At 40.2% G+C, this 23,955-nt stretch overlaps 1 protein-coding gene across 1 annotated transcript in view; it reads right to left on the bottom strand.

Moving 5' to 3' along the window:
- The window catches only part of Nak (Numb-associated kinase), a 330,611-nt gene that overhangs the window by 178,200 nt on the left and 128,456 nt on the right, over window positions 1-23,955 (bottom strand). Inside the window, exons 6-8 of the mRNA XM_067152785.2 lie at window positions 20,957-21,089; window positions 20,777-20,880; window positions 13,738-14,356 (exon numbers count right to left, since the gene is read on the bottom strand). Of these exons, the coding sequence (XP_067008886.2) occupies window positions 13,738-14,356; window positions 20,777-20,880; window positions 20,957-21,089 (856 nt within the window). The remainder of the gene's footprint in view (window positions 1-13,737; window positions 14,357-20,776; window positions 20,881-20,956; window positions 21,090-23,955) is intronic.

Raw genomic sequence — 23,955 nt, 5'->3', positions numbered from 1 at the left:
GTATTTTCTATGCGTGTAACCAACGAACTTCATTTTGAATTCTTCCAAGGATTTTTCCAAAAGTAATGGTTTTCTTCTGCTTAATGTTTAAAATTATGTAAAGTGTTGAGACTATTTTCTAGGTTAGTTTATTAATTTGCCTTTGGACAAGTGTCTATCTGTTGTCCCCTCTCCCTCTCCCTTTTTCTTTTCTCTCATATTTGTCCTTTTGATATGAAGTATGTGCGATGGTTGAGAAACATCGATATTTGTAAAGATCAGTAGATTGCTTGTAAATTTTGGTATTGTCCCTTTCAAATAGATGTTGTCAAAGCTATCAGTCCTCTTTTCTCTTGCCTTGGCAATCATGCTTCTGAGCCTAACACGAAATCCTAGGCTCAACACATATGTATTGTGCTCCTCATTTGATTCCGACATACATTTCAAATCTTAATCTTGGTATTCCTAGTTACTGCTTCCACTGCTTTGTTCTTAATTTCTATTTGAGTTATCATCAGAGTGTAATAACTTATTATTTTTATTACCACAGCCTCTTATTTCCTCTCATTGCAATATGGTAACAGATCATTACACTGCCCAATTCATTTTTGCACCAGACTGTCGCAAACTTTAGTCCTGGGGACACTGTCATATGCCTTTTCAAAGTCAATGAATGTCATCACCATATCATTCCCATACTCCCATTGCTTTTCCTTTAGTTGTCTCATAATGAAAATGGGCTCTATTGTTGACCTACCACTTCTGAAATCAAACTGATTTTATAGACATGATATTGCCTATGCGCTAATGCCGTGTCAAGAAAATAAGGTGAAATTCTGTACGTTTTGCAGAGAACTGTGCTCTGCGTCATCAGAAGAAAATCTCGTCTGTCCACGAGAAAGGCTTCTTAAACAATGAGCTTTTGAATTTAGACATTATAACAGAAGTGGAAATGGTATGTTCATTCGTCACCATATGGCTCCCCGGATGCGGTACAGAGCTAGCATTCGAAGAGGAATCTGACGGAACCATCAGAATCAGTCTAAGAGGCTCACATAACATGTGTACATGACATATCATATAGACAAGTGTATGACATTGACACAAGCCTGGAATGAAACATTTAGTGATGAGGAACGTACGAATTTGGAAAACACTGAGACGAAATAACAATAGTGAAGGGACAGGGAAGGGACCTACCTACATAAATCCTTAATGGCTGGCAACCAGATATTACTTAAGTGATAGCCAGTGTCTGTGTTGAAATTGTTAGGATTTCTATATATTTCCACAGCTTCCTGTATAATCCTGGACCTGTAGTGTCTAGTGTGGGTAAGAGCTCGAGCATCTTGGAACATGACATCACGATCCAACGATAGACCGTGCTCAGCTATTGCGGATTTGTCTGGCTGGTTGAGACGAATATTACGTTCATGTTCCTTGATATGGGTACCAATGGACAGGTATGTTTTACTTCAAGTACAGGGAATTTCGTATACCCCAGGATGTAAAAGTGGGGACAATTTGACCTTGGTTTTACCCAGACTGTGAGCAATTTTAGTGGTGGTACCAAACACTGTTTTTATATTGTGTTTGCAGAGGACCTTGGCAATTCGATCTGTGGTGTTGTGAATGTAAGGAAGTAGGCAGTTCCCTTCACTTCTTCCTTCTGTGAGCTTTGCATGGTCTTTTCTCAGGGATGCAGGACTCTATGAATCTGCAACTCGCTGTAATCATTATCCTTGAACGTAACTTTGAGCGTGTCCATCTCCACCTGGGTATTTGATGGCTCACAAATTCGTCTCCCCTCTTGGCAAGTGTCGTGAGAATGCCTTGTTTTTGTGCTGGATGGTGGTGAGAATCTGCATGAAGATAGCAATTTGTGTGGGTAGGCTTACGATAGACGGTATATCCTAAGGAGCCATCCGGTTTGTTTCTTACTAGAACATCCATGAAAGGAAGGCATCCGTTCATCTCCATCTCTATAGTGAATTTAATTGAAGGATGTTGCTGATTTGGGTGGTTTAGAAGTAGATGATGAGGAAGGACACGGGAACCCACCTCATTACTTTTCCCAGGACAACCCAAGGTTTTGCTCAATTCTAAATGTTCGTACGTACTATTAAAAATAATTCCAGAGTTTCAAGTCCCCCAATTGGATCTCCAGGGGGGACAGGGTTGAAAGAAGCCTTGAATTAATGATGTTCGCTTCGCGGAGAGATATTATGTGGAACCTGGAATGAGAGGAGTTTACTACAGACTGGCAAACTATCAATTGTTGAGAGAGAAATGACACTACATGGCGTGAAGATCTTGGGACTCTGTGAGACACACTGGAAAGGTGCTGGGCATTTCACCACTACCAATGGTAACACAGTATATTTCTCCGCACATAATCATCAAATTACAAGTAATAACTCTCATCATAAACATCAAAGTTGAAATGGTGTAGCAGTCGTCGTTCCACAGAAGTTATGTTGCGCAGTCATTGGATACTATCCAGTTAATGATAGAATTATTTACATCAAGATAAATTCAACACCTTGTACATTAACCCTCTTGGAGCCAGGAGCCGATCTGATCGGCCGCCCACCATCAGCTGGAAGAGGCCAGAGCTCCGCCTGCAATCTACTACTGTAAAGTGCCAGGCCATTTTTAGTGGAATTACATGCATTTTAACATTCGCGTATATCTACCGGTGTATGTCGATTACTGGCAAGAAATTTTCTACACGTCGACTACATAAAATAATTGATTCCGAGTGATACAAAGAATTAAAAAGTATTATTGTTGATAGTATGGTTGTCGATAATGTTTACTTTTAGGAAGAGAAAAACATTTTTGTACTTTCTCTCTCAATATCTACTTTGAAAATATCATCTACAATGCAAATGAATATACGTGATAATGTAGAATTTATTTCTAAATATAATTCTATAAAATAATTACTTTGAACAGGGAAAATAAAAAATAAAATAATTAAAATTCAAACGTACGTCACTAATAAAAATAAGACAATTTTACTCACCGGTAAAATTCATGTATATATCGATGTATGGCAAATACTGAAGAGAAATGTTATATGTGTGGACTAGACTGTATAAAAAGAGTTCTGAGTTATTAAAAGTAAAAAATAATAGTTGAGATTATAGTTTTTATTTTCACGGAAATCCCATTTTCTAGTTTTCGGGTTCCAGTATTTATTTTAAAAAACATTTTGCAATACAATACAATATGCGGAATTAAAACATCTATGGCACTAAAGCCCTGATGGGCCTTGGTCTACCAAGCAACCGCTGCTCAGTCCGAAGACCTGCAGTTTACGAGGTGACGCAGGGTCAGTGAGATGAATTCTCTCGTTTCTAGATCAAGGTAGCTGTCTCAGCCTAAGATATCTCCTCGATTGTAATCACTTAGTGTCACTTAGTTTGAGTGGACCTCGAATCAACACTCAGACCCAGGTAAAAATCGTTCACCTGTCCGGGAATCGAACCCATGACCTCCGGGTGAGAGGCAGACACACTACACTTGACCGCAGGGACCGGCATTTAAGTAATGATAGAGAATTCACTTCTGAACAGAATAATTGCTCTGAACAAGAAAAAGAAATACAATAAAAATACAAATCCAAATGGATTATGTCACTAATGTCCGACTCGTTGGCTGAATGGTCAGCGTACTGACCTTCGGTTCAGAGGGTTCTGGGTTCGATTCCTGGCCGGGTCGAGGATTTTAACCTTAATTGGTTAATTCCAATGGCACGGGGGCTGGGTGTATGTGTTGTCTTCATCATCATTTCATCCTCATCACGACGCGCAGGTCGCCTATGGGCGTCAAATAGAAAGAGCTGCACCTGGCGAGCCAAACTCGTCCTGGGATATCCCAGCACTAAAAGCCATACAACATTTCATTTCATGTCACTAATAAAAAAAAAAAAAAAAGGAAAATGACAAAATAAATTTACTCACCGAAAATTTTTGAGAAGACTCGTCACTGCTATATATAGTTGATCAAAGTTTGAGACCACTGTTGAAGCACTTAAGGGTATTTACACTAACATTAATCACTTATCACTAACACTAATAGGAACAATAAAAAGCGTAACGCAATGTCATATAAAATCTGTGTGTTTTGTTCAAATAGAACTTTAAGTATATTTTATTTATTTAGGGCACTTATGAAAAGCTGCACATTTAGTATGCAGGCCTTTATCGCACTTGATGCACACAGTTCGCGACCTCTTCCTCTGTTGCGGAGAGCTACATACAACACACCGTCTTTCGAATTTACCTGACACAAGTTTTACGCCACACACAGGAATATTCGTGATAATGTTTTGTCTATTCTCAAACCATTCAGCACTCAGAGATTCAATTATACTGGAGTAGAACTAGAGCCTAGTCATTTTCTTTCCGTTACAGTTTTCTAAATACATCAAAGAAGCATTTAAGACCATTCTCGAAATTATATTGAATGCAACTTTTTTCCAGAATTTCAAAGTTCTACGTTCATCTAAATAAAAATACACCATCATGTCATTTGTATCAATGCCACCCATATAACGATTATAGTTTTTTTTTTTTGCTAGGGGCTTTACGTCGCACCGACACAGATAGGTCTTATGGCGACGATGGGATAGGAAAGACCTAGGAGTTGGAAGGAAGCGGCCGTGGCCTTAATTAAGGTACAGCCCCAGCATTTGCCTGGTGTGAAAATGGGAAACCACGGAAAACCATTTTCAGGGCTGCCGATAGTGGGATTCGAACCTACTATCTCCCGGATGCAAGCTCACAGCCGCGCGCCTCTACGCGCACGGCCAACTCGCCCGGTAAGATTATAGTCTAAGATCACATTAGGTTTCCTCTTGGGTTGATTAATGTTTCTAGCAGTTGCAGGCACTTCTGTCTCTATTGCAACTCCGCGGGTACTTATAACCACCACCTGATTTTTCTGAGATTTTTTTCTGTTTGGATCCCACTAGTAAAATTGGCCCCTGTCTGAAATATTTATTACAAACTAATTTAAATGGTTTTTCCACAGCATCTGGTAGTCCCTTCCTGTTTCTTCGTATAGTGCCGGTAATAAATGTTCCAACTGAATATAAATGTTTTGCAAGAGGGATTGGCGTAAAATAATTATCTGCGTAAACGTGAAAACCTTTCATAAAATAATTCCCTAGAGACATGAGTTTTGTCACTACAGTGTAGGCCAGTCCATTAATTCTGATTTTGTTTCTGTCTTCAGTGGATCTTGCTCCTCGGTAGGTATAAAAACCAACACAATACTTACTAACTGCATCACACAACATCCAAAATTTTATCCCCCATTTGTGATGGTGCTTATTTGGCATGTACTGGAGTAGTTGTGTATGGCATTTAGTTCCAACTAAACTTTCGTCTATGGAAAGTTGCTGATGAGTATAATGATGTCTAAATAGCCTATTAGCAGAGGCTGGAATCGAGCACAGGGATCACAGTTTGGAGAGCCAGGAGGAGAAAGCTTACTGTTGTCAACTAAATGAAAAAATTTCAAAAGAAGCTGAAACCTATTCCTTGAGAACATTTCACCAAACCAAGGGGTAATGAAATGGTCTACAGTAGTCCAGTACGAAACAATGGTAGGTTTTCTTATCAGTCCCATACTCATGATGGCAGCAATGAACGCCCTTATTTCGTCAACTGTAGTGCGTCTCCAACATCGAGAGCGGGAATTAGGTGACAGTTCATTACAAGTAAGGAGTTGGTCAGCGTAGCAATTGGTCTCTGTGACTATAAGGTTTAGCAGAGAAAAAGTGAAAAATAAATTGAAGTATGATATGGGCGGAGAATCAGGCGGAGGGGCATGTTTAGGTTCAGGAAGTTCCATGAACGAAATAGGAGGCTGAGAAACGTTGTCAGGTTCACTGGGAGAAATTTCTACAAAATGTTCTCCAGAGACATCATCATCATCACTAGTTTCATCAGCAACAGTATTCACAGTAGCTTTACTGCCATTAGAAACAAACGCCTCTTCTTTATCTGTGGTGAACCCGGGGGCGTGTCTGGTATAATTTCATCACTACTGTCTGAACTAAATTCACTATCGCTATCCGATAAATCATCCGCGTTCACTTCGCATTGTTCCAAATATTCCATTAATTTATCGTCATCAATACCTGCTGAAAATATATCACATAAACCACTTGCCATTCTGCTGTCAAGAATCCACTCACTGCAAGGAGCAACTAACTGGTTAGCGGTATTTCTAAACACAGGAAACAACTCTTGTGAAAGCTAGAACACCCTCTTAGAAATTCCAAAGCAAGGTCAGGCACACAATAACTTGTAGCCCCTTTACTATAGGTTGTCACAAAAGTATGCACGTCACTATAGGCTGCCACAAAATTATGTATATCATAGAATTTTAAGCCGGCCGATGTAATCGGCTCTGGCAACTTCCGACCGGATGTTTAAAGGCCAATCTCATCGGCTCTGGTAATTTAAAGGGCAGGTGCTCGCAGTACCGCCTGGCTCCAAGAGAGTTAAATATTGTACAGGTGTATGCACCAACATCTGCTGCCCCTGAAGATGAGATAGACGAATTCTACAGTCAATTAGAATGCTTTATTGATAACATTCCTCAAAGAGAAGTTCTCATCATTCAATATGACTTCAATGCTAAGATTGGTGACACATCATCCAATAACCACCTGTGTACATGTTGGTCCATATGGGCTTGGGACTAGAAATGATAGAGGAGAGTGTCTTCTGCAATTCTGTATAGATAAGGAAATGGTTGTTACCAATACACTCTTTCTACATCACCCTCGCCGCCGATATACGCGGATATCCCCTGGAGACAGGGTATGAAATCAAATTAATTTTATCTTGGTCAGAAGACGCTGGAAGTCATCTGTTTTAAACAGCAGAAGTTACCCCGGTGCTGAATGTGGTTCAGACCATATCCTGGTCATCATGAGAATGCGACTGAAACTCTAAACCAAAACAAAGGTATTGGAGATGAAATTTGATGATAGAGCTCTATGTAGCTTCGGCGAGGCTATTCGTTGCAAACTACAGTCATTAAGAATAAATCCCACTGACACTGCAGATTCGGTATTGAACAACTTGAAGACTGCTGTGAGTAGTGCAAGCAAGGAAATACATGGGCAGATTTCATTTCCTAGGAAGCCATGGTTAAGCACCGAAACTTTGAGTTTAATAGAGGAAAGGAAACAGCTAAAAAGAAACAATTATGAACCTGATGAATATTTTAAAATGCACGCATCACTCTCTCAGAAAATTCAAAAGCAATGCAGACTTGATAAGGCAAACCAGATTCATGAAATCTGTGAAGTGATTGAACTGCATAAGCAGCACTGTCAAACTCGTGATCTCTTTATGAAGGTAAAGAAAATTACCCGCGACTTCAAGCCCCATTCATGGGTTGTGGAAGATGAAGATGGTACCCTCATTGGAGAGAAACAACTGGCCACTGAAAGGTGGAAAAGATACTGTGAAAATCTATATGCAGATGCAACTACCAGGAATGTCTGCAATAAGTACAACCCTAATCAATCTAACTCTGAACCAGAGCCTTCAATATTGGGGAGAGAAGTAGAAGATGCAATTAAACACCTGAAGAATCATAAAGCACCAGGAAGTGATGACATCACTGGGGAAATGATTAAGGAAATGGGAGAAGAAGGGGTACGTTTAATGCACTTCATCTGTAACAAGATATGGAACAGTGGTGTATGGCCACACGACTAGCTCATTTCCATCTTCATTCCACCTCACAAAAAAGGATAAGCAAGGAACTGCAGGAATTATCGAACCATCTCACTAATATCACATGCAAGTAAAATATTATTGCAAATCATAAATGAACGTTTGAAACTTTACATTAGATATCAGTTCCCGTCAGAATAGGCTGGCTTTGTCAAGGGAAGAGGAACTAGAGAACAGATTCTAAATATACGTCAGTTGGTTGAAAAGGCACAGGAATTCAACATTCCTTTGTTTCTGTGCTTCACTGACTACCAAAAGGCCTTCGATTGTGTTTTGTGGCCGAGGTTGTGGTGTGTTCTAGAGGAAATAGGAATTCCATCTCATCTTATTTCACTTATAAAAGGCTTATACGATAACAACTTGGACATAGAGTTGATGGTGATCTATCATCAAGTTTCAAAGTCTCCAAAGGTGTGAGACAAGGACACATCTTATCACCTCAATTGTTTAACATCTATGGTGAACATATCATGAGGCATGCCCTCGACAGTTGGGAAGGAGGATTTTCGATTGGTGGGAAGAGAATTAATAACCTCCGTTTTGCAGACGACAGCACACGTGTAGCCAGCAGTGTACAGGAGCTTGTCGAGATAATGGATAGTGTACAGCAGGAAAGTCACAATCTTGGCATGGAAATTAATTGGAGCAAGACAAAACTAATGAATGTCAACAAGGGTGCAGAGATTCAGCTACAACAGCACCCGAACAATCTCCAAAGAGTTTGACAGTTTCCTTAGCTTGGTTCAATAATCAAGGATATAAGTAGCTGCGAAAAAGAAATCAAACGTCGCATCATTCTAGGACGCACAGCTATGGAAAAATTAAAAAAGATCTGGCAAGATAGAGCAATATCTATGAATACAAAGAAAAGATTAGTCCACTCGCTTGTTTTCTCAATCTTCCTGTATGGATGCGAAACTTGGACCATAAAAGCTAAAGACAGGAACCGAATCAATGCCTGTGAAATGTGGTGTTGGAGAAGGATGTTGCGAATACCGTGGACAGCCAGGCAAACAAATGATTCTGTCATCCGGGAAATTTGAATACAAGAAAGTTTATGCCAAGTTGTGTATCACAGAATCCTGCAATTCTTTGGTCACATTATGAGAAGAGAGGATGACAAACTGGAAAACTTAACTGTCCAAGGAAAAGTTTCTGGTACAAGGACACGAGGACGGGTCGCAAAAAGATGGGTTGATCACGGAAGAGAGATCATGGACTTACCATGGAGAGTTACTGTCCAGAAAACGCAAGTACGTGCAGAATGGTATCAGCTTATAAAAGAAACAACAAAGTCCTTGGGTCACGATACTCAATCTTGAGTGGAACGACTGGAGAGAGAGAGAAGTAGATGAAGTTTTTCAGGACATTCTGCGCAGACCACAAATGCATCATCAGCATACCTCCACTATATCATAGGTTTGACGGGCGCCGAAGCAATAGCCTCATTCTCAAAATGCTCCATAAAGAAATTAGCCACGACGGGCAAAAATGGACTTCCCATAGCCACTCCATCCGTTTGTCAATATAAATTCCCACCCCACAAGAAATAGCTGGAAGTCATGCAGTGGTAAAATAGCTTAGTAATGTCCTCAGAGAACAGGTATTCAATGTGTTCTTCTCAGATCTATTGTTAGTGCAATAGGTTCTCCTACGTATGCTCTGGCTAAATACCCAAGCAAATTGCTTCAGCCACACATAGGATGAACTGAATCACACGTCAGGGACTCTCGGTATTTCGTCAATGAGCTGTCAACCATAAGCCTTCAACCTAATGCACTTTTCGTGAGTTTTGATGTGGAGTCCTTGTTCACTAAACGGCCGATTGACTTGGTCACGTCTCTCTTTGAACACCTGTGCCCTGAAGACATTACTAAGCTATTTTACCACTGCACGACTTCCAGCTATTTCTTGTAGGGTGGGAATTTTTATGAACAGATGGACGGAGTGGCTATGGGAAGTCCACTTTCACCCGTAGTGGCTAATTTCTTTATGGAGCATTTTGAAAAGAAGGCTATTGCTTCGGCGCCTGTCAAACCTATGATATGGTGGAGGTATGTTTGATGATGCACTTGTGGTCTGGGCAGAAGGTCCTGAGAAACTTCATCTATTTCTAAACCACCTAAATCAGCAACACCCTTCAATTAAATTCACTATGGAGATGAGTCAACAGATGCCTCCCTTTCTTGGATGTTCTAGTAAGAAAGAAACCGGACGGCTCCTTAAGACTCTCGGTATTTCGTCAATGAGCTGTCAACCATAAGCCTTCAACCTAAGGCACTTTTCGTGTCTACTGACACAAATCGCTATCTTCATGCAGATTCTCACCACCATCCAGCACTAAAACAAGGCATTCTCATGACACACACCAAGAGGGCGAGACAAATTTGTGAGCCATCAAATATCCAGGCGGAGGGTGGACACGCTCAAAGTCACGTTCCAGGGTAATGGTTACAGCTATTTACAGATTCATAGAGCCCTGCATTCCTGAGAAACGACTAAGCAAAGCTCACAGAAGGAAGAAGTGAAGGGAACTGCCTACTTGCCTTACATTCACACCACCACAGATCGAATTGCCAAGGTCCTCCATAAACACAATATAAAAACCATGCTTGGCACCGCTACCAAAACTGCTCAGTCTGGATAAAACCAAGGACAATATGTCCCCACTTTTACACCCTGGGGTATACAAAATTCCCTGTACTAGCGTTAAGGTATACATCGGCCAAACATGCCTGTCGATTGGTACCCGTATCAAGAAGATGAACGTAATATTTGTCTCGACCAGCCAGGCAAATCCGCAATAGCTGAGCACGGTCTATCGTCGGATCGTGATGTCATGTTCCAAGATGTTCGAGCTCTTACCCACACTAAACACTACAGGTCCAGGATTATACAGGAAGCTGTGGAAATACGTAGAAATCCTAACAATTTCAACAGGGACACTGGCTATCAATTAAGTAATATCTGGTTGCCAACCATTAAGGATTTACACAGGTAGTCCCTTCACAATTGTTATTTCGTCTCGGTGTTTTCCAAATTCGCATGTTCCTCATCGCCAGATGTTTCATTCCAGGCTTGTGTCAATGTCATACACCTGTCTATGTCATATGTTACGTACACAGGTTATGTGACCCTCTTAGACCGATTCTGATGGTTCCGTCAGATTCCGCTTTGAACGCTAGTGCTGTACCGCGTCCAGGGAGCCAACTAGTGATGAATGAACGTACTATTTCCACTTCTATTATAACATCTAAATTCAAAAGCTCATTGTTTACGAAGCCTTTCTCGTAGACAGTCCAGAATTCCTTCTGATGACAGAGAACACAGTTCTCTGCAAAACGTAAAGACACCTTAACTTCTTGCCAAGGCATAAGCCCAAAAGCCTATATCATGTCTATATGTACGGGCCGTGAAAGCATTAATGGCAACAAACTGATTTTCCTGCACCTGATTTTCAACACTCAACCTTATCCTACTTTTGAGTATCCTCTCCATTATCTTAACAACATGGGATATTAGAGTAATTCCCCTGTAGTTCTTCAATACTTTATCACCTTTCTTGAAAATTGGGATGATTATTCCTTTCTGCCAATCCTCAGGGACCTCCTTATTCTCCCAGACAATCCTGAGAATTTGATATGTCCACTGCAGGCCTACAGCTCTAGCTGCCTTTATCATCTCCACTGAAATTTCATCTATTCCAGCAGTTTTTTCATTCTTCAACTTTCTTACTGTCATTAGCTGCCTCTGTGGATCAGCGGTAGAGTGTCGGCCTCCGGATCTCAAGATAGCGGGTTCAAACCCGGCAGAGGTAGTCGGATTTTTGAAGGGCGGAAAAAAGTCCATTCGACACTCCATGTCGTACGATGTCGGCATGTAAAAGATCTCTGGTGACACATTTGGTGTTTACCCGACACAATTCATTAAATCTCAGCCATAGACGCCCAAGAGAGTTTCGGTTTACTCGGTCTGCCATCTAGTGGGGGCCTAGAGTAAAACGGAACGTCAAAATTGATGAGCAGACAGACAGATGGCGTCAAATTGAAATGTCTGCACACTGTAGCTGAGGCCATACGATTATTATTATTATTATTATTATTATTATTATTATTATTATTATTATTATTATTATTATTATTACTGCCATTTCAATTTCATTCATTTAATTTTTTTATCCATTTCTTCATGAACTCATTGCTTTTCCTGGTCGTCCATTGAATGACTGTCATCGGTTCATATGTTCAGCAACTTCTGAAAATACTCTTGCCATCTATTTCTTATTTTTTCTGGCTTTTTGTTTCTTAAAATACCATACAGTAATTTCTTCTGCATATCATCTCTCATTTTCTGTGTGAATAACGCCCAGCTTTTCCTCTTTTCTTCCTCCACTACTTTGTTGGTCAAATTCTTTGCCTCCACATATTTTCTTCTACTTTCTTCAGTCTTAGATGATTTCCATGCTTTCCATACCATTTTCTTTTCCTTCACTTTAATCTTTACTCTATCATTCCACCAGTGTGTCTCTTTGTCTTTCACATTTCCTGATGTTTTCTGCACATCCAGCCTAGCTTCCTAAAATCTTTTCCATTCATCTTCAATATTCCCCATCTCCGTCCTGGGTACCAAGGGTATTATTTCCCTTTGAAATCTTTCTTGTATGCATTTCTCCTTCAACTTCCATACTTTAATTCTTTTCTCTCTTCTTAATGAGGTTTTTCAATCTTTCCCACTTTCAATGTTCCTATCACAACTCTATGATCTCCACCAAAGGCTTCCTCTGGCTTGGCTGTAACATCTAAAAGGTTCTTCCGGTGTTCTTTCTTTATGATTATATAATCAATCATGGTCTTTGTTCGTCTGTCTCCCCAACCATACCTTGTAATCTTCTGACTGTTCTTTTTCATAAACCACGTGTTTCCAAAAATCATTTGGTTCCTCATGCAAAAATCCACCAACAACTCGCCTTGTGAATTTACATTTACATATCCAAAGGGCCCTACAACATCTTCCTTTCCTTGTCTTTCCATTCCAACTTGTGCATTTAGATCTCCCATCAATAGCACTTCCTTATCTTCTATCTGTCTGTCCACTTCCTCTAAGAAGTCCTTTAGATGTTCATCTATACAACGCGTTTGTGGGGCATACAACTGAAATAGATCTTTCATGCCATTTTTAAACTGGAGTCTCATCACCATCATCCTATTGCTGACCATTTTGTATATTCCACATATTCTTGAATTTCTTTTCTAAGTATGATGGCCACTCCATTTTTTGCCTCAGGTCATCCGCTGTAATACAGCCTGTATCCTTCTTTCAGAAGAATCTCTCCCGTACCCCTCTTCTTGGTCTCACACAGTCCAATTATGGCTATATATTTTTCTTTCATGAAGTCAACCAATTCTTCTGTCTTTCCTGTCAGTGTCAGGATATTTGCTGTTGCAATCTTGATGTAGTTTGGTGCTGGTTGCCCACTTCTCACAGTTCCCCCAACACCCGAAGAGCTGCGCATCGCTTTTAACAGGGGACACACTAACTTTTTCCGAGGCACCATATCTGCTTTATCCATATAGGCTATTGTTACGATGGGCTCGCCACACCCAAAGGCATTTTATACCTACTACCAGGTTCAAAATTAAGCCGCCCCTAACATGGAGACAGGCGCCTGTCGTAGCCGCTCCTCTGGAGTACAAATGCTACAGGTTTGCCATCTCCACTATACCAAAGTCCACCTTCTCCGCCGTATTCTTCATTCGTAACCCTGAGCTGGGACCCATACTAGATGTTACACACCGGGTCAGTGTACTCTACTATATTTCATTATGTATGATCAAGTTACCAATAATACTGAAAAGAAGTCATCACAACGTTTCATTTCTCTGTTAAACAGTGATCCCAAAACTCACTTTGTGGGTATCTTTCAGCTATTCTAATGAAAAAGACTTGTCATTTACAGACAAATCTTCATCAAACAAGTATAAAATATTACCTGATGGAGGAAACAATGCTTCCAGAGACTCCTTCTGGCCGCTGTCTCCTGAGGAAGGTATTGTGCCAGTCACATTTGTAGGAGGCCCTTGGATAGGTGGAACTACCACCTGTGCAACTGCAATGGGATGACTAGGTGGTAATCTAGGATCAAAAGTAACAGTGGCTACAGGAGAAGGAAAGAATGGTTGAGCTGGTATAGCAGGAGGAGGAACTGGTGCTGTAAAGGCTAACTGAGGAGAGGGCTGGGCTGGTGGAGCTGGGACAGGTGGAACATTAACAGTAGCAGGGGTCGTAATTTCACTAGAACCATTGCCTGCAGTGACAGGGGACTGGGAGGTAGCTGCAGCCACAGGAGTGACAATGGGAAGAGGAGGAACAACCGCAGCCTGCCCTCGGCGGGGACATGCAACGGCTGGTGCTACTGCCGCAGTTAGGATGGGAAGAGCTGCTCCCACAGGAGGAAGAGACTGCGCACCCTTTGGTCGCTGTCTGGGAGTCACACTCGTGCCTTCCATGACAGGAGCCACAGGCTGCTTCGTCACTTTCACGGATGTCCTCTTTGATTCACTCTCAAGCAATGGACAAGGTAGCTGATCAAGAACTGGAACAGGTGATTTCTAGAAACAGGAAGCAAAGTTAAGTCATTCTAATGAATTTACATATTATGGGCAAAAATTAAAGCTTTAAAGAAATAAATCTGTAACTATTTTTCTTACACTCCAGCCAGAATGAACATAAATCACAAATAAAATTACCTCGTACTTGTGTCACAATGAATCAACTGGCAATTTACAGGCAAGTTCAACATTTCGTACTGCGAAGCAACTGATTAAAGAAGAAAAGGAAAAGTGTTGGGACGAGTTCACTACCAGACTAACAGAAGACTGTGAAAGTAATAGGAAGTTGCTTTATAGAGTAGTCAAGAATAGAAGTGAGCATGGCAATATCCTTAAAGTGAAAAGAGATTACAGGAACCTGGTGAAGACAGATCAACGCATCAGAGAGAAATGAAGAACTACTTCAACACTTTATTAAAAGAAAAAAAGTTCTCAAAATGATACCACTGAAGGTGGTGATGGAGTACAACACCAATTAACATGGCTAAAAGTGGAGTTTGAGCTGAAAAACATGAGAAATGGGAAGTTCTGAGGGTTTGATGACCTCACTACTGACATGATAAAGGCAGCTGGAGCACAAGGTATACCGTGGTTGTATGGAGTTCTATCATCTGGAAACAAAACAGAATACCAGAGGACTGGATGAAAAGTATCATCATCCTCCTGTATAAAAAAGGAAACAGGAAGAAATGTGGAAATTATAGAGGCATCACTCTACTTTCTCACTCAAACTTCTGGAGAAGATAACTGAAAGAATCAGGAATATAGCAGAACCGTTATTGGGGGAGGAGCAATATGGAGTCAGAAAGAGCTGAAGCACTACACATCTGATATTTGCCACCAGAATGCTAACAGAGAAGCACTGGGAATATGGTAAGAACTTAGTGATGGTTTTTATGGACATCGAGAAGACCTACAACAGTGTGCATAATGAGATAATCTGGGAATGCCCAGAACATATAGGTGTACCAAACTTCCTGGTTGATAAAGTGAAGATGCTCTATCAAAAATGCTTTAGCTGTGTTCGAGTAGGGGATGGAAGATCAGATTGATTTGAAACCAAAGGAGGAGTCCAGCACGGAAATGCCCTGTTACCACTCCTGTTCATAGTCATGGATCCGATCATAAAAACTATTAAAGAACATTGCAAAGAGCCTAACACTCTAATATTTGCAGATGATGTTCTGATCTGGGGAGAAAATGAAGCAGAAAAAAGTACAGGAGAAACTAAATCTTTGGAAGGGCAAGTTTAAAGAATATGAACTTAAACAAAAACTGTTGAAATGACTATCAAGAGGAAGGCACAGTTTCAGACATTTTCCTGGAACTCGGAATAATCTGTTTCTATCTTCAAATACCTTGGAAGTATCATTTCAAAATATAACACATTAAACCGAGAAATACTTAACAGAACTTCTAAAGATTCTCAAATTTATTTTCAAGTGAGAAATCTATTCTGGGATGATAAAATACCCTAGAAAGTAAAAGTGACTATGTTTCATTACCTACTTCATTCCAATTCTCGCCTATGGACTCAAAACATGTACCCTACATAACAAGGCTAATAATAAACCAAAAGGCCAAGAAATGAAGCAAACAGGAAGGAGGCTGTTACCGAGCTTTTAAGAAGACATGTTACGAGGACGGACAGAACGAGAACAGCAAAGGTTGACCGAGAAGTGAAACAGGAGGCCTAGAAATTGATGGATAGACACATTGAAATCCGAGGTCAGCAAGAGGAATGTCAAGTGGGAGGGCATAGAGGAACAGAAACTACACTTTGACAAGAAAAAGTCGCAAGATCTTGTACATCACACCCAGGAAACTGGAGCTGGAAAATGATGACGGTTATGATGATGATGATGATGATGATGATGTGCACATATAGAAGTGAATAAACCTACTATCTTATTCTATCAATTAAACTGATTTCTTTTTCAATGAAATGTATATCTGGCACAAGGAATTCCTCAGCCTAAATCAACAGTAGTTTCTGTCACCAGGATTACTTGATTCAAGAACTGGAAAAAATCCAAAGAGAAGCAGCTCAGTTTGTTCTGGGTGATTTCCGACAAATAAGTAGCGTTACAAAAATGTTCCAAACTTTGGGCTGGCAAGAGTTATGAGAAAAGAAACAAGCTGTTTGACTACGTGGCATGTTCCGAGCTGTCAGTGGAGAGATGGCATGGAATGACATTAGTAGACGAATAAGTTTGAGTGGTGTCTTTAAAAGTAGGAAAGATCACATATGAAGATAAAGTTGGAATTCAAGAGGACAAATTGGGGAAAATATTCGTTTATAGGAAGGGGAGTTTGGGATTGGAATAACATACCATGGGAGATGTTCCAGTAAATTTCCTTCCCATTTCTTTGAAATCTTTTAAAAAAAGGCTAGAAAAACAACAGATAGGGAATCTGCTATCTGGGCGATTGTCCTAAATGCAGATCAGCAGTGACTGATTTCTTTTTGACTTTCCATTACAGATTAATCCCTGGTAATATCAAGATCAGAGAAACATTTAGTAAATAAAAAAAATAAAATAAAAAGTTTATTTTAAGTCTTGTTATTTGCTTTTACCCGTAGCAACTGTGAAATAAAGTCATCATCTTCATTTTCCATTTCCAGCTTCCTGGGTCGGGTTGTGAATCAAGGACCTTCATCGCTACCTGTCTCTCCACCACTCTTCTCCTTTTTTAAGGACATTTTCTGCTTTTTCCTCCCCTCTTCTCTATGCACTCCCACACTGAATCTGTCCACCTCTTTCAGGGTCTTCCTTGTGGTCTCTTTCCTGTTAACTTCTCTGAAAAAGCTTTTTTTGGCACACTCTCTTCTCCCACTCTCATCATATGCCCATATCACTTTAGCTTTGTTGTTTCCATCCTGTCTTGAAGTTTCATGATTCCTGTCATTATCTCTTAATTTCTAATTCTATCCTTTCTGGTCTTGCCCTTGATACCTCTTAGGAATTTCATCTCCGCTGCCTGTTTTCTACTCTCCTCTTGTATTGTTGCAGTCCACGATTGAGCTGCATAGGTTAGTGTGGGTTCATAATAGGTTGAATATAATACTTTCTTACATTTCTTTGGGACATTTTCGTTCCACAAAATATCCCTTACACTCTGGTAGAAGCTGTTTGCTTGTTGTATTCTTTTCCCAATTTCCTCGGTTATCTTTCCATCTTCTGTGATCACACTTCCCAAGTACTTAAAACTTTTAACCATTTCCAAAATTTTACTGTTCACTTTATTTTTCCTCTTCCTTCCTTCCCCTTGTGCTTACTTTTAATCCCAAATTTTTCTATCTCTTGATTCCATACATCTATTTGTTTTTGCACTTCCATTTCATCCTCACCCCATATCACTATATCATCTGCAAACAACATGGCTTTTGTTGCCTGACTTCCCAATCTCTGTTCAATGTTCTTATGAATTTCATTCATGACTATGATGAATAGTTTGAGGGATAGTATACTTGCCTGTCGGAGACCAGTTTCAATTTTAAACCATTTTGTTTTTCCTATACTAGTCTTCCACACTACTAACACAATTCTTGTACATAGCTTTTATCATTTGCACTTCCACTCTATTAACTTGTTTTTTCCTTAATGTGACCCATACCAACCGTCTGGACACGCTGTCATAAGCTTTCTTTATGTTCAATAAATGTCATCACTATGTCTTTTCCAAACTCCCATCTTTTCTCCATCATATGTCTTAATGTAAAGATCAGGTCAAACATTGATCTGTTTTTCCTAAAACCATACTGTTCTTCTTCCATTTCTCTTTCTAGCTTCCTCCTCAGTCTTCCTTCCAATACTCTCACAAATATCTTAGCTACATGGGCAATAAGGGTGATCCTCTGTATTTATTACATTCCTCCTTATCACTTTTTTAAATTATCAGGATAATGAAACCCTTTCCCCACTCTTCTGGGATCTCTTTCTTCCTCCAGATTATTCTAAATAATCTATACAGCCACTGTAGCCCTATTGGTCCTGCTGCCTTTAAACATTTCTGTAGTTACCTCATCCACCCCTGCTGCTTTACCGCTCTTCATCTTTTGTATGGCTTCCTCTAACATCGATATCACCTTTTCTTGTTCTTCTTCTTTCCACATTGTTTCTTCTTGCTCCTTCTGAACTACCAGTTCACTGTATTTAATATTTAGCAGTTGTGAGAAGTATTCTTCCCATCTTTTTAGAATGTCATCTCTTTGCGTCAATATCTGCCCTGTTTCAGTTTCTACAAATTTTGTATCTTCGCTATTTTGTAAACTATTCTTCACCAAACCATACAAAACCTTTTTACTTTCCCTTATATCCTCCTGTAAAGTTTCTGTGAAACTTTCCCAGCTCTTCCATTTCTCTTCTTGTGCTATTTTCTTACATACCTTTTTGGCTTCTTTATATTTCTGCCAATTCTCTGTACTATTGCTGCCTATGCACTTCCTCCAAGCCATTTGTTTCTCTTTAACTGCTTCCTTTACCCTGCTGTTCCACCAAGGAGTCTCCTTTTCCTTTTCCATCCCTGATAGGCTTCCACAGGTGCTTACTGCACACTTTACAAATCCATTTCTAAAACACCTACATTCCTCTTCCACGCTGTTCACGTCATCTGTGGGAATTTCTTTCTTGAGATCCTCTTGAAACTTTTCCCTTATTTCTTTCTCTGTTAACTTCAATCCCTTTATTTTTCTTTCCCTTTTTTCTATTAAATTTGTTATTTTACCAAGTCTTAATTTGGCTACTATCACTTTATGGTCTCCTTTGAAATATGTTCTTGGCATTGCTGTCACATCTTGCAGTTGTCTATGTTTCTCCTTCTCCACCACAATCATTGTCTTTGTCTTTCTGTCTCACTAACCATATCTCGTTATTTTTTGTGAGTTCTTTTTTCTAAATCATGTATTGCCAACAATTAATCCATTCCTTCTACAAAAATCTATTACCAAATCTCCTTTTTCATCTTGGTTTCGATAACTATAGGGGCCAATTATCTCTTCTTTTCCCTGTCTGTCTGTTCCAACATGTGCATTCATGTCTCCCATTAATATAACCTCTTTGTCTTCAATACAATTTTCCAGTTCTTCTAGAAACTCTTCTAAACATTCATCTGCATTCCCTGATTGGAGAGCACAAACCTGTTTAAAATGCTTGATTCCACTCTCAAGTCCAAGTCTAACTTCAATTATCCTGTCACTGATCTGTGCGCTAGGTCTTTTCTCAGTATAACACCAACACCATTTGTTGCCATCTTCCCTCCACTCCAACTTTCTTTAATTTTTTTTTTTTTTACCTTTCCCCTTCCATTTTGTCTCACTTATTCCCATCATTGCTATGTCTTTCTTCTCCATATACCGTACTCTATCAGTTCTTCTACCTTGCCATTCAAAGTCACGACAATGATGATACTGATTCTTGTGATGTCTGGTTGCCCACTTCTCACAGTTCCTCCAGAGCACTGGGAACTGCATGTCACTTCATGGGGACGCCCTAGCATTTTCCGAGGCCACAATTCACTCGCACTCATTTTATAGGCTGTTTGTACGACGGGTTCGCCACTTCCAAAGGCATTTTATTACCTTCTGCCAGGTTCAAATAAGGCTGCCCATAACATGGAGTCAGGCAGCTTTTGTAGCCGCTCCTCTGGAGTACAGACGCTACAGGTTTGTCCCTTCCGCCATCTCCACTGTACCAAAGTCCATCTTCTCCGCTGTAGATGCGGTTGATGTCTTCACCCATGACTCAGGGCAAGGGCCCTTCATATCTAGGATCCTTGGAGAGAGGGTGTCCCATTATTTTAAATCCCCCAGAAATTGGGCTACCTGTTGGTCCACGGGTTGTATTGGGTATTTCAACCAGCCCTACGTACTGTAGGGACCCTCTATCCGCAACCTGGGGACGCGCTCTGTAGGGATCAGGTTCCCCTGGTATTTATTGGAAGTTAACCCCACCCATAAAGGCTGAGGTTATTTCCAGAGGTGAAAGAAAATACACAGACAAAATATGTTTGAGAGTTACCACAAGAAACAGCAGGTGGCTTCCTTCAGAGGTACAAAGATCTACTAAACTAAGGGACATTCCATTTCTTCCAGGTTGAACCATGTTGTTGTTTTCTGTAAACTCCATACAGACTGCCGACATTTCGAATACATTGAGGTATTCTTTGTCAAGGCAACTAGTTGATTAGCTGCTTGGGAGACTGATTACCTCAGATTGAGCAGGTGTATTTCACTCGGCTTGACAAGGAGTACTTCAATGTATTTGAAATGTAGGCAAACTGTGAAACAACAGTAAGTGGCATTCTATTCTATACTTTACAATAATGAATTATTTTCTTATTACAGTCTAGTACCATTTGTTAAAAGAAACTCATACCTAAACCAGAGTCCATAATCTAAGATAGTTTCACGTTACTTACATGCAAATTCTGCACAGGACAATCTTTGCCTTGAAGGGCAAAGGCTACATAAGCTACTTGATATATGTCTGGTCTCTTATCTTGGTCCGGCTCCAACATGTAACCTAATGGCAAGAGAAAATTTTACAAATTCCACTTCATAAAAAACACAAACAAAACTGAGTGAAAGAGGGTCCTTACGTATTAAACAGTGCATCCCCTTGGAATATCTTGAGTTGTCAGGAATGGTGAAATTCCCACTCTGGATAGCCAATGTACTTTCTCCAAATGGTAATGAGAAGAAACATAACTTGTAAAGAAGACAGCCCAAAGCCTATAAAAAAAATTAAAAAAAAACAGAAATGCATGATTATTCACCACAATGCAACACACTATGAATAATGCACGGACAAGTTTTCAAACTTCTGCTCTAAAGTTGAGATGAGTGGTTTGAAAGAAAACAATCTTTTATTTCTTATTTCATGAGGAAAACAACTCTCACTTACTGTTTATGACATGATGTATGTATTTTGTTACAAGAGAGAATTTTACTGGGTTTTAAAAAGAGGCGGGTAAAAAGCTGAGACCATGACTGCAACATAATGAGTAGAAGGAAATAGTGTTATCACTCCCTCCCTTAACTGCAGTGGTTAGTGGGTCAGCCACCAATTAGTGCTGTGAGCGATGCCGGCGGTCTTTGTACATGGGATGTAGGCGTGAGGTACGTTCAACCATGTTTCTATCTATGTCAAAAGATAACGAGTGGAGCAGTACAAACAAACCTGATCAAATCAGAACTGCAAGTTGCCATAAACTTTACTAAATCATGCACTGAGTTCTTAGAATTTGCAAAAAGTGATTGTAAATCATTGTGCAAAGCAAAATCTGCTGTAAAATCTACCTGTGTATTAGTAAAATTTAATATAATTTTTTTTTATTTTACAATACTGCATTGATTTTTTGTGAAATTTTGCCATGTTCTAAATCTTCTTTTCTTTTCTTGGCAAGAAAAGAGAAATCCACACTGTGTTATTTGAATGACTCCCGAAGAGACATGAGTCCGTTAATACCTACACGAGCATGTTCTAAATGAATGATTACTTCAGTTATTATTGTGATATGTTTGCTATTTTGTGGAGCAAGACTAGAGGGAGAGCAGCCCAAGCTGGAACCTCACTACTCAATGCACAGCTAACCTGGCAGGAGAGGACTGGTGCACAGTGGTCAGAGCCCTGCTGCAGTGACCATAATTAGCTGCAACGTCGCTGGAGGCCTTCCATAACTAGAAGTTCTATGGGCTTCAAGTGCCCAATGTATCTCAAAGGGCCGCCCAGGCGTATATAAGTCAGCCGTGACCTGCGAGGGAGGAGGGCGATCAGGTTGAGCTCAACCGGTGAGCGATGGAGGGCAGAGAGTGTTATAGTCACGGGTCCACTGTTTTTTTAGTTAGGGTTCAGTTGCCAGCAGTGAATTTAGAGTTCAGTTGGTGTTGTGAGTTACGAGTATACCAGTCTGTAGGAGTGTCTGCCTGTAGAACTGAGGACTCATTCTGTATCCCTGTCGTCGTGTGTGGGTCTCTTGGGCCAGCCGCTGTGTAGTTAACGCGTGTGCTGTAGCGGAGTGGAAGAGAACAGTGAATATCGGCATAGTTCTACCGGAGTGTGTGTGTGGACAGCAAATACTATCCTAAACTGCGAGACTGACATGTGTAGGCTGTGAACGGTGGACTGAGGCAGCGGCGACGAAGTAACTATTTGAATGAGTGATACTGTACTGCTAGTGACCAAAGACTGAGCGAATTAGGGTGAATGAACAGTAAGAATAAAAGAGAGAGAGAGCGTGAACTGTGAAACTGTGTCTCGTATACTACGCTGTGTAAGTTGGTGTGTCAGAGTGTGTTAATGTGTAGAGGTAAGTAATTAGGAAATAAAATTTAGAAATTTAACGCTACCAGTTTCTGTACTTACGAAGGCGGATCAAATATAAACTGGAACTTGCATGTACCGTTTCTGCTAGTAATAATTCTGAGGTGGGGCTTTGCGAAGATGTGGGTGGGGGTGTCTGGAGAATGAGCAAGAGGTGCACACGTCTGTTGCGTAATGCATCATTATAAAATTTCTTGCAAAGGAGGGCACCAAACCTTTCGAAATCTTGAGACAGCTCTGCGCACAATTTGAGGAAGGAATACTTTCGCAAACTCGAGCATATGAGTGGGCTAAACAAATTGTGGCAGGAAGAGAAGCTGTGGAAAAATGAACTTCATGAAAGGAGACCGCGGACAAGCATCACTGCAGAGAACATTGTAGCCATTCACGGCATTATTGGTGAAGATCAGAGATAAAATTTCGCAAATTGTTTTAGCCGTAGAAATAAGTTGTGGAAGTGTTCAAAACCATCGTCCGATATGAACTCCATTTCATAAAATTGTCTGCCAGGTGGGTTCCTCATTTTCTCAACCAGGAACAAAAAACTTTACGCCAGGAATTTTGTCAGAGACTCCTGCTACAAACTTCATATATGGTCCGTATTGAAAATGTACATCAATTTAAGATTGTTAAAATTTTATTAGTCAACCTATTCAATACAAATGATATTTGCAAAGTTAGGACTTACATCCTTGCAAAGTTAGGACTTACATCCTATTAAACTAATTGAATAGGTTGACTAATAAAATTTTTTTTTTACATTACATTACATTACATTACATTATCATTAGACTGTTATGCCTTTCAGCGTTCAGTCTGCAAGCCTCTGAGAATTTACTAAACGTCGCCACAATCCTCGATTTCCAACTAGTGTAGTGGACTCATTTAGTTCTATACCTCTTATCTTTAAATCGTTAGAAACAGAGTCTAACCATCGTCGTCTTGGTCTCCCTCTACTTCTCTTACCCTCCATAACAGAGTCCATTATTCTCCTAGGTAACCTATCCTCCTCCATTCGCCTCACATGACCCCACCACCGAAGCCGGTTTATGCGTACAGCTTCATCCATCGAGTTCATTCCTAAATTAGCCTTTATCTCCTCATTCCGAGTTCCCTCCTGCCATTGTTCCCACCTGTTTGTACCAGCAATCATTCTTGCTACTTTCATGTCTGTTACTTCTAACTTATGAATAAGATATCCTGAGTCCACCCAGCTTTCGCTCCCATAAAGCAAAGTTGGTCTGAAAACAGACCGATGTAAAGATAGTTTCGTCT

This window comes from Anabrus simplex, chromosome 8, assembly GCF_040414725.1.
Source record: "Anabrus simplex isolate iqAnaSimp1 chromosome 8, ASM4041472v1, whole genome shotgun sequence".
In the NCBI taxonomy this organism is placed as follows: domain Eukaryota; kingdom Metazoa; phylum Arthropoda; class Insecta; order Orthoptera; family Tettigoniidae; genus Anabrus; species Anabrus simplex.
The sequence above is the reverse complement of the archived record's forward strand: the minus strand, read 5'-3'. Positions and strand labels throughout refer to the sequence as shown.